At 38.1% G+C, this 15,993-nt stretch overlaps 2 protein-coding genes across 3 annotated transcripts in view; both read left to right on the forward strand.

Annotated features, from left to right (window-relative positions):
- LOC311080149 (leukocyte immunoglobulin-like receptor subfamily A member 3) overlaps window positions 1–15,993 on the forward strand; it is a 56,481-nt gene continuing 40,488 nt past the window's right edge. Inside the window, exon 1 of the mRNA XM_084109927.1 lies at window positions 1–22. The gene's annotated coding sequence lies outside the window, so the exon portion shown is untranslated. The remainder of the gene's footprint in view (window positions 23–15,993) is intronic.
- Window positions 4,284–12,971, forward strand: LOC311080153 (uncharacterized protein). 2 transcript variants are annotated; one of them, XM_084109931.1, is made up of 5 exons: window positions 4,284–5,373; window positions 5,458–5,505; window positions 5,593–5,889; window positions 5,980–6,069; window positions 6,148–12,971. In XM_084109931.1, exons 1-5 carry the CDS (start codon window positions 5,286–5,288, stop codon window positions 6,687–6,689), a joined length of 1,065 nt encoding a protein of 354 aa, XP_083966057.1. In that variant the 5' UTR covers window positions 4,284–5,285; the 3' UTR covers window positions 6,690–12,971. The 2 variants fall into 2 exon arrangements, with proteins under 2 accessions (XP_083966057.1, XP_083966058.1); XM_084109932.1 differs by having other exon boundaries at window positions 6,151–12,971.

Here is a 15,993-nt window from a genome sequence, read left to right on the forward strand (position 1 = left end):
TCCAGTGCACTGCCTCTCATCTGTGAGTATAAGATCATATTCTTTACTATCTTCTGTTTTCTGTTCCTAATGCATTGTATTCAGCTGAAGATGGGGTATAATAATGATTGTTGTGTAGGAGAGTCTATGAATCACAGTCTCACTGCTTATTGTATTATTTATTGATCAGATTCAATGTGATGATGTTATGTGTTGATCAGATAAAGAGGTTTATGATGCATTTATCTGTGTGATGATGTGTGTGAAAGATGGAGGCAATGTGTGTTTGTACTTTTGCTTTGATGTTGTAACATCTTTCTTCCTATTTCACGTAGTTGAGATAACCCATACAGAAAAAAAAAAAATATTGAAATATATTATAAATATATATCAAAAATATATGTGGCATATATTCCAAATACACTGAAATATATTTGCATGGTTGTTCACTTATATTTATCATTTTGAAATATATTCTGAAATATAACAAAAATATATGATGTTAAGTGTGAAATATATTTACATTTATAACATGTAATGTAAAATATATGACAAAATATATGGTCATAAAATGTTTAGCTTGCTAAAGAAGGGTCGAAAATGTATTTTTATCATAGTAATTCCTCTACCTTTTCCCCTATACACAACAGTAGGCTACCATATTTCACTACTGTATTATGACACACAGCTATAATAAATACTGTACTTACATTTAAATGACTGCAAATGTAAAATGACAGATAGTTGCTTTCCTAGGACTATTAGGCCATATTAGGTGGCACGTACCTAACACTAAGTGCAATTATTAGATTTATTGTTGTGATTTATTGACATCTTTCTTGAAGTCATTTAAATATTGAAAATATGCACAATATTTATGATGCAAGTATAACAGTGACACTCCAACAGTGAAGTGTTTGTTTGTGAAAATGTTAACTTTTTAAATTTCAAAATATATTTCAAATGAAACAATTTGCAAAAGTTAAAACATATATGAACATATATGTTGTTAGTAAATATATTGACATATAAATATATTCACATAGGCTATTTAACTAAAATATATTTTCAAAAAAATAGTAAATATTTAACTAAAATATATTTATTGGGCCAATTTCGAATATTTGCATATATTCCAAAAATATATTTCAAAATATATTTATTTTGTGTATGGGAAATCAGATGTATTTGTGTTGATGTGAGTAAGTGTTGAATGATGCTGTATCTTTAAATAATCTCTCCATCAGAGACTTGAGTTTGAGAACAGAGACCGAACACACACTCATCTTCTCTATCACTTCTCTTTCTCTCTGACTCTCTCATTGAGAAATAACTGCAAAATGAATTTGGCCAATTACATTTCATTTTTTAAACAAACAGTTTATCAAACAAAGTAGAGTTTTTCTCAGAACTAACTTATCTTTCCTGAGAAACGTTTCAGTTATTTTTAACCAGTTCGCCTGAACTTCATATTTAGTTGTTGTGTGAAGTCAGTTCACACGTGTGTCAGAATAACCACAGGTTTCCAGATCAAGTTCATGACGTCGACATATGAACATGTTCCACCAATGCTTGACAATCAGAAAGTGTCTCAGACTTTTGTTGTCCTTTTAAACATATTTATTTATTCATATTTTGCAAAGCTAATACATTTTATTTCGACAAATGTCTTGATTGAAAACTATGCTTGAGCTATATTTATTTAAATAGCAAATATACTGATACATGTTTAATGTGGTTTAAGGGCTTTTTCACACTAGTTTGTTTGAGAGACTGCGAGCGGTGAACACATTAACATACTGTGGTCTGAATATGGTTTGTTTTTGGGTCCTTTTAGGAGGAACTGAGATCATTTAGTGTTGACATATGAATTATTTCTGCCGAGGCGAGAGCTCTTGAAGTGCTGAAACACACGAGGTGTGAAAATACTCTTAGACCAGAAGCACGAGTTCACTTGCAGCAGCTTTTCTTTCTGGTTCACTGTAGCTGAACTGTAGCCTGGCAAGCCAGACACACATGGAGATGTTGGGTCTGGGAACACACCATTGGCAGGACTCAATCCGAGGGCCGGGATAAACGGTTGTCTTTCAAATTCCCTCTGCACACAATAGGATAGCGCTACAACCAACCAGAGCGTTTTCCCTTGATGACTAATGACCACAGCAGCGGGAATCCACCTGTCACTCAAAAGTGGACACCCTTAAATTTAAGGCTTAATATAATTTAAAAGTTATAAAAAAAATTCACCCCCCTCACAGTTGTCATGAAGGGCAAAATTAGCTGTATAGACCAAAGCCACTTTTTTGCACCAGGCTGTAAACATGTTTTTTTCTGCTGTAAAGTTGGTCATTTCAACATGGGGGAGATACAGATTTGACTCACTTCTGCACCCAGCCTCAAGCGGCCAGTCAATGAATTGCCATTTAATACACTTCCGTGTTGGTTTCAAGAGAGAGACAGGGAGGTTGCCGCTTGGGAAATTCACACGAAACCATCACAACTCTGTCGTCATTATGTTAATTCTGCACACCGACTCTATACACGATGTGATTGGCCTGACGAAAGGCAATGGGGAGTTGCTAGACTACTCTGACTGCAAAATAAAATTTGCTGCCGCTAGGGTGTGTCTAGATTTCTAGGCTAGCTGAACTGGGTTTGGGTCATAGTCAGGGGGCCAATTCTGAAAAGGGCTTCCGTTAAGACTTTTGCGGACATGTTTTGGTACAAGCTGTCACCCTATTTTTTTAGTTAGAAGACACCCATAGGTAAGATATTAAGGTGGTTGTCAAGCTGAATTTTTTTTTTTGTGTGACTTGTACAAGCAATTTCAGGCCAATTTTTTGGTTTCCTGCTCAACACGACATGCCAACAGTAAATGTTGAATATTTCCACAACCACAAGGACCATATTCATAAAAATGGTATCAAATGAAAGCCAACACTCATGGGATGTCTGCTGAAGTGAATTGTTCAGAATGAACATTTATTGTACAGTGTAAGAGACAACAGAACTAGAACATGAAAAAAACAATCTCCGCCTAAAGAGAACCAGTTTTCAAAGTGAATATCAGCTTGGAAACATAACCTAGTATCCCAAAACCTCTATCAATCCGTACCCATATCTATGGGAATGAGTCAAGCCAAGTTTAAAGCTTGTAGGGAGAGACAGTGCAATGCTGCACAAATTATAATACTTTAATGTCAAGGTGGAAATTTAGAACTGTAGATGATGGTCTATGGTGCTATTTGACTTAATTAGTGTACCAGGTTGTAACACAAATTATATTTAATTATCACTATAGTTATTAATTCCATCCTAACAAAACTGCTCTCTCACTTCTTTAGGGTTAGGGGTTAGTAACTAGTTAGTAGTAATAACTGTAATAGTCGTATGGCAAAGGTATGTTTTTCCCCATCAAAGCAGTGGCTCTCAGGTTGGCAGAGGTTGGCTCTCAGGTTGTCAGTCTCATCCCTTTGAGACTGAATGGACTGAATAAGCAAGGTCAAGCTAAGCACAATGCAAATAATGGTGTGTGTCTATTATATTGCAAAAATATTGCACAGTATTATACTACAATAATCTCCAGAAAGAGCACAAAGACACCACTTCCTGAAAAATCACTTCAATCAAAGGGCTTTATCTTGGCTGTATTTTCCATATTTGTCTTGACAAATGAAACATTACAGAATGCATAGCTGATATAAAAAATTGGATGACTCATAATTTCCTACTTCTAAATTCTGAAAAAACAAAGATTCTAATTATTGGACAAAAAACTTCCTCACGTAATAACCTAGAATACTGTCTAACACTTGATGGCTGCTCTGAGAGAGAGTATAGAGGGATACAAACTGTCACTTTGAGTGATTTATGACCCTCTAAGCCCCGCCCCCTTTTTGACCGTGGGAATTTCCCACGCTAGCTCCTCCTACTTATGGACTGTACGTACACCGTGGGAAAATCGGACTTGTGGCACGCCTCCTTATGGGTTGAACATCTGAAGCGTGGGAAAATCTCCCATGCTCAGTAGTTCTAAACAGGTGTATATTAAAACTTTTTAAGAAATGTACAATAAAGACATAGCCAGAGATGAGATCAGTGTTTTTTATTTATTAAAGAAGACATATGTACATTTAAAACATCAATGAAATAAGTTAAAATTACATTTTTCTCTAAAAGAGTTATTTCAAGATGTTATTTCAAGATTAAAACATTAAAACAACTTTTTCATTTACAAAAAGATCATTTTTCTCTAAAAAAGAGCTATTAAAAACATTAAAAAAAAGATCATTTTTAAAATGTTGATTTGTAAGCATTTAACTTTCACATAGTATTTTGTAAAACTTTTACATAAAACACAGTTTAAAAAGCCTTGCGTTTTTACATACCATTTGTTAAAGACTCGGGGGTTTAAAGACAAAAGTGTTTTCCTTGTGTAATTTTTCTGGAGCAAAGTGAAAAAATGTCCACACACGCCGAAGATTTGTCAGGAGTGACATTTTCTGAAGGTTACAGAGAGACACAGTCAGACTCCGCCTCTACCCCCACCCACAACAGATGTCACCGTGGAAATTCCCACAGTCCCTTCAAGCTCCCAAATAGAAAAAGCGACCGGTCACTTCAGAGTCCAAGCTGGAAATGACCAGAGAATCATGGTGCAACGGCTCGAAGAGACCACACCCCCTAACACACCCCTCTCAAAAGTGAGTGGTCAATTTCGATTTAAGGGTGTGTGTAAAAAATGACATCACTCACGGGAATCCCCCTCCCACAGCGTCACAGTCACATGAGATGTTTAAAAAGGAGCGCAAACTTACAGTGAAATGCTATTTGTTAATCACTTTGAACATTCATATGAAATGTCTAATTGTCACAAAGTTATCCTATGTTTTAAAGTTTAGGCCATAGTTTTTAAGGTTATACAACACACACACACACACACAAACACACACACACACACACACACACACACACAAATGGTCGGATCCATCAGGTCTGCAGTTGCGCTGATATCAAGCTGTTTTATGCTTTGTCGAGCGAGAATTAGTTTTTATTACAGGCTGTATCCGGGAAAGATTATCCGGACATGTAAACAAAACGACCATATGTTGTTCTAGTTGTAGAAATCACGACGAAGACTTCACGCTTGTGAAAAAAAGGGATGTTTTCTTTGAAAAAAATAAGCGGGAGAAATGTGTTTTTCAAATCCCTCGCACAATCTTTAAAAGGAAGCAAAGTAATTCATTCATTCACGCACCAAACCATCGAAGGAGACTGAACGTCGAATTGCGAATCCTAGCTTCATTATGTCTGCAGATTATCAGGGAACAGAAGAAGCAGCTATACCTGACCAATATTTTGATGCTGAATTAGCCGAGATTTTGAACGAAATATGTGAGTTTTTCATCATAAATTATACATTATACATTATATCCCACAATATTGAAAAGATATTTCAATAAATGCTTTTATTCGCAGATGATGCATCATTTCCAAATGGAGTATCGGCAGACGACTTTTTACAAGGTACGAAATATATTTTGTCATGTCTTTTTAATATTTTCTAATTACTAAATATTTTAAATAAAAAAAACCAACTCATTATTTCAACAGAAATTACAGAGAACGTTCCGACTCATAGCACCACCCCTCCGACGCAGCCATCAACACACCCATTGGATAATATTTCAACCCCGACCAATCAGATTTACGAAGATATTACCCCAAACTCGACACCTCTACCTCAAGCCTCCAGAGAGGCAGAGAGCATCGAACAAGTTTCACCAGCGGTCGAAGAGAATTCTCCTATCCGTTTGATAAACAGTGGAGGTGCTAACATCTTTGATGGTTCACGAGGGGTGAAACGTCTTCGGGAAATTTATGGAGAAGAATTCATCTATCCGGACGACGGTAAGGGAAAAACTATTTTTTTGTCTAATCATAATATTTTATTTGTTGGTTTTTTATTTTTTTATTTAAAAAAAATAATGTTGTTTTTAGAAGAAAAGACTGATTCTGTTTCATCAACAACTGGAGGCAAAAAACGATTTGAGGATTATTCTCACGAGAGTCCGATTTTTTCGGAAGACGGTAAGATTTCATGGGTCATTATATTTTATCTATATTAAATAAGCCGTATAATACATGTTTGATTGTTTTTTTCTCTAGAAGAAATCTCAGACGAAAGAGACGCAGACATATTTTTCGAATCCGAAGAAGCCGTTCTGAACACCATCAATTCTGAAAGGGAATCTTCAGATAGCAGTGATGATGAAGGAGACGATGAACGCTGCTTCACACCAGTATTCAACGTTGGAGAACTTCAAAGACTAAATTATACCACATTACGCATAGCCAACAGAAACTTTCAACGTGTCTTGGAAATAGCTTCATCGCCACTATCATATCATCAAACGGAGAAGATCGTTTCCGAGTCACAAAGAGAAGTTATAGCGCTGCTCCACAGAATCTCAGATCAGCAAGCTCACCATACGAATGAATTAAGAAACGCTGTGGAGTTTTTTGGGAGATGTCACGATCAAACATCGGACGAAATCAGACAAATAAGCAATGATGTGTTTTCACTCCAACAAGAGCTGACAGAGGTGAGGAATGATGATTCATTACGTACAACTGTTTTATCTCTGATCTCTGAAAGATTGAACATTATTCAACGGAATTGGACCAATTCACAAAATCCAAGAAGATAGGTTTTTTTTTTAACAAATATTACAAATATTACCACGTGTGAGATTTTATATTTCATTATATACATCTGTGTTTAGTTTAGTTTTAAATGATTTTCTCTGTCGTTTTTTATTATTTTTTATTCATTTGGAACTGTTATTGGTATTGTTTTTTTTATTCATTTATTCATTTAATTCATTTTAGTGATACTTTTATAGGCTACGTGCGTGTGATTTTGTTTTACTGATAGCCTACTTTTATAATGTATACATATTAACAACATTATGATCTATATTTGATGTTACGCTTCTGTTTCACACAATTTTAAAATAAAAAAACATCAAAATGCTTTCAAAAAGAGCACATCCCGAATCTGAAAATGAAAATGTATCTCGAACAAGAGTAAGACGTACGACCACTGAAAATAACGACAGACTCAACTCTTTAATACGGGATCAACTACAAGCGCTAAATACTACAGACCTCTCCGATAGAGAGAGATTAAATAATATCTTAGTTGAACAGCGATCCTGGTTAGATCCGTTCGTGGATGATGAAGATGAGACCATACAGACAGGTGGTGATGGATCAGCTCAAACGAATATGGGGCGTATGGAACTAAGTCAGGAGGAAATAGACAGATTAATGATCGAAGGAGGACGGGTGGCTGATTTTACAATAACACCAAGACCGCGTTTCAATGGTGTGCAGTTACACAGACCGCTAGATCTCCGTGGAATAGAGGCTTGTGATTTTGCAGAGTACAATTTGCGTTTGCAAAATATCTTGAATGATGTTGTGGATTTCTCTCAACAGTTTGCAGGGCGAACAGGGTATATGAACATATCATTAGCTGGAGATTCACTTGCAACTTCTGTAAATGCTGTTTTAACACCTGAGAGCAACCACGACGCATCAGTTTTCATAAGCCAGATAGAACAAGCCGCTCAAAGCAACCGTGACGTATCGACAGATTCGACCTTGACATTACAAATCTCAATTGTGAGAGATAAATCTGCAGGTGGTTGTAGGAAAATCACAGACCTTGCAATAAGTGAGAGTATTAGTCGGAATAAAATGCACTTATTTAGTCCTGTAAACATCGGCAATGAAATGTGCTTGAGCTACTGTCTTGCCTATTTTTTGAATCCTGAATTCACAGACCAACAGTTGCAAACACCGGCGACTCAAATCCACACACAATGCGGTTTTACAACGTATGATAAAATAGGATTTCATGATCTAAACATTTTCGAAAGAGAATTAGGAGTAAAAATTGTAGTTTTCCACAGAGACTGTTCAGGAAAGATGCAGGTTTACAAAAACACAGACGAAATTCACCCAAAGACCGTACATCTATTTAATCACGAAGGACATTTCCATCTAATAAAAAATTTGAAGGGTTTTCTTGGATCTCCATACGTCTGTCCATACTGTTTTAAAGGATATAGAGATAGGAGAACACACAATTGCAAGTTTGTTTGTAAAATATGCATGACAAACGAGTGTCGAACACATCCAACCAAAAGTAGACAGTGTCCAGACTGTCTCAGATTCTGTAAAAACATCTTCTGCTACAAAACACATAAACAAGAGGGCACATCTAATGAAAAATCTCAATGTGACACGATCAAATTCTGCTCAAAATGTCACACCATTTATAGGCCGTCAGGTGGAAAACCCCACAAGTGTAAATCTGACAGGTGCATGCACTGTGATGAGGCTTTGGTAAGTGAAGGTGTTCATGAGTGCTACATACAGCCTCTAAAACCCGAACTATGTGTCGAGAAATACATATATTATGACTTTGAGACTAGGTATCAGAATGATAAACATGTGGCTAACTATGTTTGCGCCATGACACAGGGAGGAGAGACGTTTGAAGCCGGTGGTACAGATTGTGTGGCACGTCTAATTAAGCATTTTAGACGTCCAAAATATGCAGAATACACTTTCATAGCTCACAACGCATCGGGATTTGATTCCTACATCCTGTTAGAGTATCTTAGCAACGAAGGAATAACTCCTAAAGTTATTCTGCAGGGGTGTCGAATTCTATATATGTACGATAGGGTGTTTAAACAGCGTTTTATAGACTCGTGGCAATTCATCCCGTTTAAACTCACAAAGATACCCAAGGCCTTAAATCTGAGTGTCGGTGAAAAGGGTTTCTTTCCACATCGTTTCAATAAGCCTGAAAATGAGGAATATATCGGACCATATCCTGCAAAAGAGTTTTACGGATATGATTCGATGCATACAGAGGAGCGCGCACAGTTTAATGAGTGGTATGCAGGTGTAGCGGGTGACGTATTTGACTTCAAAAAAGAACTCGCTTTCTACTGTCGGAACGATGTTGTTATTCTACGAGAAGCGTGCAAACGCTACAGAACCGAATTCCTCACTATCACAAACATTGATCCTTTTAAATCAATAACGCTGGCAGGAACATGCATGAAAACGTTCAAAACCAATTTTCTTCCTCGCGACACGCTGGCTCTAACACACAGCCACGCATACATAAATCAGTATAAAACATTCTCAAACGTATCCATACAGTGGTTAGAGTATATCAAAACTAGTCAAGGCATTAATATAGAGCATGCCTTAAATCACGGAGAACGTGCGGTAGGCCCATATCACCTCGATGGATTTCATGAATCTGATTGTGGGTTAAAAACTGCATATGAGTACTTAGGATGCTTTTTCCACGGTCACGACTGTCGTTTTAAATCAGATGAAATTAACCCTTTATCAAAAGTGTCTTTCGGTACTCTTAGGAGGCAAACTGATGCAAAACTAGAATCACTAGATAAAGTGTATGGCATGCGTGTCATTTGTATTTGGGATTGTGAGTGGGAGGGGTTAAAACAGACAGATCCTGACGTCATCCGGTTTATGGAGTCTTATGACGCTCCCGAGAGACTGAAACCTCGTGATGCAATTTACGGAGGGAGAACAAATGCGTACAAATTGTATCACAAAGCAGCTGAAGATGAGAGAATCGATTATTATGATTTCACATCGTTATACCCTTTTGTACAGGCCACTAAAACGTATCCTATCGGTCACCCTAAAATTATCTTCAAGGACTTTGAAGAGATAGAGAGCTATTTTGGTCTCGTCAAAGCCATAGTTCTACCGCCCCGAGGATTGTATCACCCCGTGTTGCCTTACAGATGTGGGGGCAAATTAATGTTTCCTCTCTGTAGAACGTGTGCCGAAAATCAGATTCAGGATACACAATGCTGCCACACAGAGGCTGATAGATGTATTACAGGCACTTGGGTAAGCGCGGAGCTCCAGAAGGCTGTTCAACAAGGCTATCGCATAATAAAAATACAAGAGATCTGGCATTTTCCACACACATCTGACAGCTTATTCACCGGTTATGTCAAAACATTCCTAAAATTCAAACAGGAAGCCTCAGGATTTCCTTCTCATGTTGTGACAGAGACAGACAAACAATCTTACGTGGATGAATATCTCGAGAAAGAGGGTGTTCAGCTAGAAGTCTCTAAAATAATAAAAAATCCGGCAAAAAGATCCATTGCTAAGCTCATCTTGAACACATTATGGGGTCGTTTCTCTCTGCGCACGCATCTGCCAACCACAGAGCTCCTAACAGATCCGGAAGACTTCACTCAACGTCTCTTTAGCCACGCCCACGTAATACGTCATTTCTCTTTCGTATCTGACACAGTGGCAATGATTCAGTGCTCTAGCTTAACGCAAGACCCAGCACCCACGCACGACGTGAATTTGTTCGTGGGTGCTTTCACGACTTGTTGGGGTCGACTTGAATTATATAATCTTTTGGAGAAGTTAGACAGGCGTGCGATTTATTCAGATACAGATTCAGTGGTTTTTGTATCAAAAAAAGATGATTGGATGCCAGAAACAGGATCTTATCTCGGTCAGCTCACAAACGAGCTAGATCCTGATGACAGCATTTTGCAGTTCGTCTCATCAGGACCAAAATCATATGCATTTAAAACAGTCAATGGCCGTTCGTGTCTCAAAGCGAAGGGTATTACACTCAATGCAAAGAATGCAGAAATAGTTACACTACAGAGTCTGACCGAACTTGTGCGAGACTATGTCGAAACAGGTGTCAAATTACATCTGTTAGCAAAAACAGACACCATCACAAGAAACAAGAGGGGATTCACACTGCACAATAGATCAGATGTGAAAAAATTCTCCGTAGTGTACGATAAGAGAGTCCTTCAGCAGGACTATACCACATTACCTTACGGATTCTAGTAATATATTTAAAAATGTGTGAAACAGATGTGTTTGACTACAGAATGCAGCATCCTTTCTCGGCTATAATAGCCGGACAAAGTGGTTCTGGGAAGACTTTTCTTGTGAAAAATCTAATGTATAATTCAGAGAAAATGTGCTCTGTCAAGTTTGACAATTTTGTGTATGTGTATACATCCTGGCAATCGATGTATGATGAAATGTCACATGCTTTTGATATTAAATTCATTGAAGGTATACCAAAGAAATTGGATGACGAGTCTTTATTCCCCCCTGCCAAACGATCCATCCTTATCATGGACGACGTTATGAGTCAAGCAGCGTCCAGCCCTGAGGTCGAAAACGTTTTTACACGACTAGTGCATCATATGAAGATTAGCTGTTTGCTATTAATACAGAATCTGTTTTTCCAGGGTAAATCTAGCAGAACAATCGGTCTAAATACTAATTATTTAATAATATTTAAAAATCCTCGCGATAAGCAGCAGATCGGTATTTTGGGTCGGCAAATGTTTCCTGGTAATGCTAGGTTTTTTATCGAAGCATATAACGATGCAACTGAACGACCTCACAGTTATTTGTTAATCGATTATAAACCACACACACCTGAAAAATTCCGGCTCAGAGCGGATTTACTGTCAGACTATCCGGTGGTCTACCTCCAAAAGTGAAGATGAGCACACGGCTTTCCAGAAATCTCTACCTCTTAAAATTATTATACAAGAGTTCGCCCAAGCAGCGACGTGTTATTCTGCAATCGTCACCCGACGAGTTAATATTAGCTCTATGTGAAGTGGCTCTAAATATTATTCATGGCAAGATCCCTCTAACTGCGAAACAACACGGGACTTTAAAAAGAAGAAAAAAAGAATTAAAATACGTTGCAAATAAAAAGATTAATATCAGCAGGAAGAGACGTATGATTAATCAAAAAGGGGGTTTTCTGCTCCCTCTACTCAGCGTAGCACTTCCTTTCATTTCTAGTCTAATAACTAGAAACTAAATCTGAAGAGAAAAAAAAAAAAAAAAAAAAAAAAAAAATGCAACACGCCGAGAAATTGTATCTCGTGCCAAAACATCAGATGGATAGACTAAGAACTGCCCAGCCTCGTGAAAATATTCATACGACTGTGGAGAATGACTTGGACTCATCCATTAGAGATATACTGCAGAGGCATGATTTGAACACTTACGAAAAATCCAAGCTCTACACTAGTGTTTTACAACGATTCTTAAACGTGGTAAAACATGGTGATATGGAAAGTAGCACTCTAACTCTTACATCCCCGGAACATGAGACACCTGTCACCCCCCATACCCCGGATGTTAGGAATGATGACGTCAGTGAGGACCCTATTGTCTCAGAAGTTTTAAACAATATTCCTCAGAGACGCTTAAAAAATGTCAAATATATTATGGATAAAATGTCCAAAGCCAAACACGTGTCTTCATGGACAGATGATGGAGAATTTATTTATAAAGGGAGAATCATTTCAGGATCCCATATATTTGATCTGGTAAAAACTCTAACTTCACCACAAATGAAACATAACAGTCGACACCCTCCAGGATGGTATGAGTTTCTGGATGCATTTGCGGCATTAAAGATTCCTTATTCGACTGTAACCAATCATAATGTAAGACGGATGATTGAAACGATTAAAACAAAAACACACGCGGATGACTTTGGTGCTGTACCTACTAAGTCATTGAAAAAACGTCACACGCACACACATGCACACGATCCTGATGAAAACGTATTTAACTCCCCCAGAGTAGATGCCTACCAATGGATGAATTTTTAACAAAATATAACCGTGTGAGAGGTTTTGTATCTGTGTTTTATTTTTTTAATTTTTTTTAATTTTTTTTAAAACTATGTATGTTATTATGTTGTTAACATCCATGTGTTATTGTTTTTGATGTCAAATAAAAGAAAGAAAATGAAATTATTCATCTGCTTACGACTCGCTTTTATTCATTACATATTCTTTATTTATTCGTTACACAGGAATTAATAAGACTGGAACATTTTACCAGACTGTACACATTGGATACATTTAAATCTTTTACTAACACACACCATCGGTTTAAATTTTTTCACAAAAAGAGACACCATAGTATCATTTCTTAATAGATTATCGTTATGGTAAAATTTCATTATATCCTTATACTCAACACCCCGTGAAATATGATACAGAAAAAAGACACAATGTTGTCCACAGGTGACTGATGTAAAATCTTGGACTTGTCTGGTAGAATGATGAACTTGTGTAGAATTGTTTTTTAGAAAGGTGAGAATGGACGGTGGAAAAAAATCTGAATCCGGAGGATTCCCAAAACTGTCAAAAAAACATCCGTATCCGTTTCGATCCATATACATAGCTAACCAGTGGCGTCCCGGTTCGTCCGATCGATCCGTATTACAAATTAATAGAGCCGGGAGATCTGTCAGCGGTTCTTTGGGAAGATGATCGCTAGCGAGTACTCCTAAAAAATTTACATTACACGTAATGTTATCCATAATTTCCGTTAGCTCTACAGTATTCATTTCAAACTCTTCAGTAGTGTTCTGCCAACACCTGTCTTCTGTGTGATATCTCAAGCAGAGAATCATAGGTCGCATAAATTAAAATGTTTACTGTGTTTTGTAGAGGCTCTCTAAAACGGGCCTCCAACCTGATATTACCGGACCTAATCAGAGACACATGCTGCTCGCACTCTGAATCTGGCGTAAGGTTATAGGCATACAACGTGTAGCCGTTGAGAAAATCCTCCCTGTCTATAGCGAGAGACTGATTCTTCAGATGCCGCCCCGTGGCTGTAACCAGCTGATAATATTCTTTTACAGCGTTGCCTAGATTAAATTGTGGCTGTAGCGGACGGTATGGGACATGCCCACCGTCTGAGGTGAGATTTAAATATTCAAGATGAAAATGTTTGAACGAGAATGGATTTTTTTCGTATGATCCTGTGAAAGCATCGTTATCCGTCATTGCTATAATAATGGATTTCGGAAGAGTTCCAAGGAAGAGATTTTCGTGATTTGAGACGCGCGCCCCTGCCGGCACAGAAAAGGATTTCACACAGACTTTATCATACGGGTATTTTGCTGTTGCTGACAGCAATGCCTGAGCATGCCCTAATCGGAGCGATGGTGAGACAGACACTCTTTTGATAAAGAGAGAGGCGGAGATTATTTTTAGTTTATAATCGATCGCGTCCCCGCGCATAAGGCAGAATTCGTCTTTTGCTCTAGTTAGACGAATACGAATATCAACTCCGTTCAAAAGTAATTTTGGCTGAAAGAATATATCGCTGTGTATCGGAGCTAGTAACTCAACAACATTGCCACCGTCAGTAAACGCAGCTCTCTTTGTCAGTCCTGCATTTGCACCTGCCGGATCCGTAGCATCCATGTGCCCTGCTGTGTCTTTGTAAAACAATCCTGCTGAAAAGTTGTTCTCTAGGGTATCTTTTCCATAATTAATAAGCATCTCCAGAATGGATCTGTAAGGATAAGTGTTGGACGACTGTGATACCAACCGATCTCCTAGCGACACATCCACCTGCGAGAAAATACATGCTCCAGGATAGTTGAGAAGTCCCACTGGAGCTCCCTGCGGGGGATCAGTCCCATCTGGCAGCGTTATTTTAACACGAGTATATAATAATGTATTATTCAGATCAGTGTAACCTTCACCAGTCCCTGCAATGAAAAACTCAATCGGAGAAGCATCATTAATCGCTGACATAGGGGGGATTTCCACATAAGTGTTTTTCTCAATAGCTGTCTGAGTTAAAGGAAGGGTAAAAATATCCAGTTCGGATTTAATACATTCGTCCGACATTGCATGAATCAGTGACATGATTTAGAAGATAGTGTTGCTTCGTCTTTTCAAACTTGTAGATCTTTTTACACGCTTCGTCCGGCTTCTTCCTCTCTTTTTTGCAACTGGGCGTTTCTTCGTGACGCGTCTAGTCTTCTTTACGCCGTGACCACGCCCCCTCCTCATACGGGTCCCAGGGGGCTTCAACCCTCTGCGCATGACCATAAGACCTTGACCGCTCTGTCTCTCGGTGTTATCATTATTATTATTAAATGATTTTGACAAGGCACTGGTGACTACGTCACTTACTATATTTTTTGCCGCAGCTTTTATGTGTGGCTTTGCAATACTAAAACCCCTTCTTAGAAACGGTATTGCCATACGATATAATCCACGAAAGAGACCCCCGATGCCTGACGCAAAACCGGAACCGTACATGACTCCGCTTCCGGCATAGCCCGGCATTCCGTGACCCGTCTGGGCCTGATAATATGATATGTAGCGGTGGGGATCGTCCTGGTACGGTGTGAGATAAGCCATTTTTAAAACAAATGTTTTCTCACTGGTCTAAAGTGCAGCTTCGTCACAACTTTGCCGTAGGTGAATCGTACGTCTTTATTCTGATCGTCTTTAATCTCAATGCCGATATCTGATATGATGTTTTTATTAAGACGCACGTAATGAGACTTGTTGTGCCTGACACAGACTGCTTTGTTGGTGGTCGATTCGATATGTATCGTCTCTAATAATGGAACATACGCGTCACCGACTGCTTGATATTCTATTATATCTATGTATACAAATAGAGTGTAAAATCCGCCGCTTATATCAGCCTGGTGTGGTGCGTATGTGCGCACGTCTTCGTGTTCATCCGAACTGTTTACATTTTCTATAGGAACGCCTGGTTTTAATCCTAGAATAATGGCCAGCTTTCCGTAAAAAGTTAGCGATGCTCTCTGATTTGATTTCAGAGATATCTTATTTTTTATATTATCGTACCTGAGCTGCACCCGAGGTGGAAGAGTTGCGTTTATTTCCTTGAGTAATACTGAAATATCCTCAAAATACCCATGTTTTATAGTATTATGATTCGTAGATATTTTTTGGGCTTTCCTGAATGTTTGAATATTAAGATCCCCTCGCACTTGACTATGTTCATCGTCATTCAAACATTGCTCGCATTCAATAATAAAAGTAGCGTCTTCCTCGTTGAAAGTATGCCATCCCAGTC

This window comes from Abramis brama (assembly GCF_963993115.1).
Source record: "Abramis brama genome assembly, chromosome: 3".
Classification (NCBI taxonomy): Eukaryota; Metazoa; Chordata; class Actinopteri; order Cypriniformes; family Leuciscidae; genus Abramis; species Abramis brama.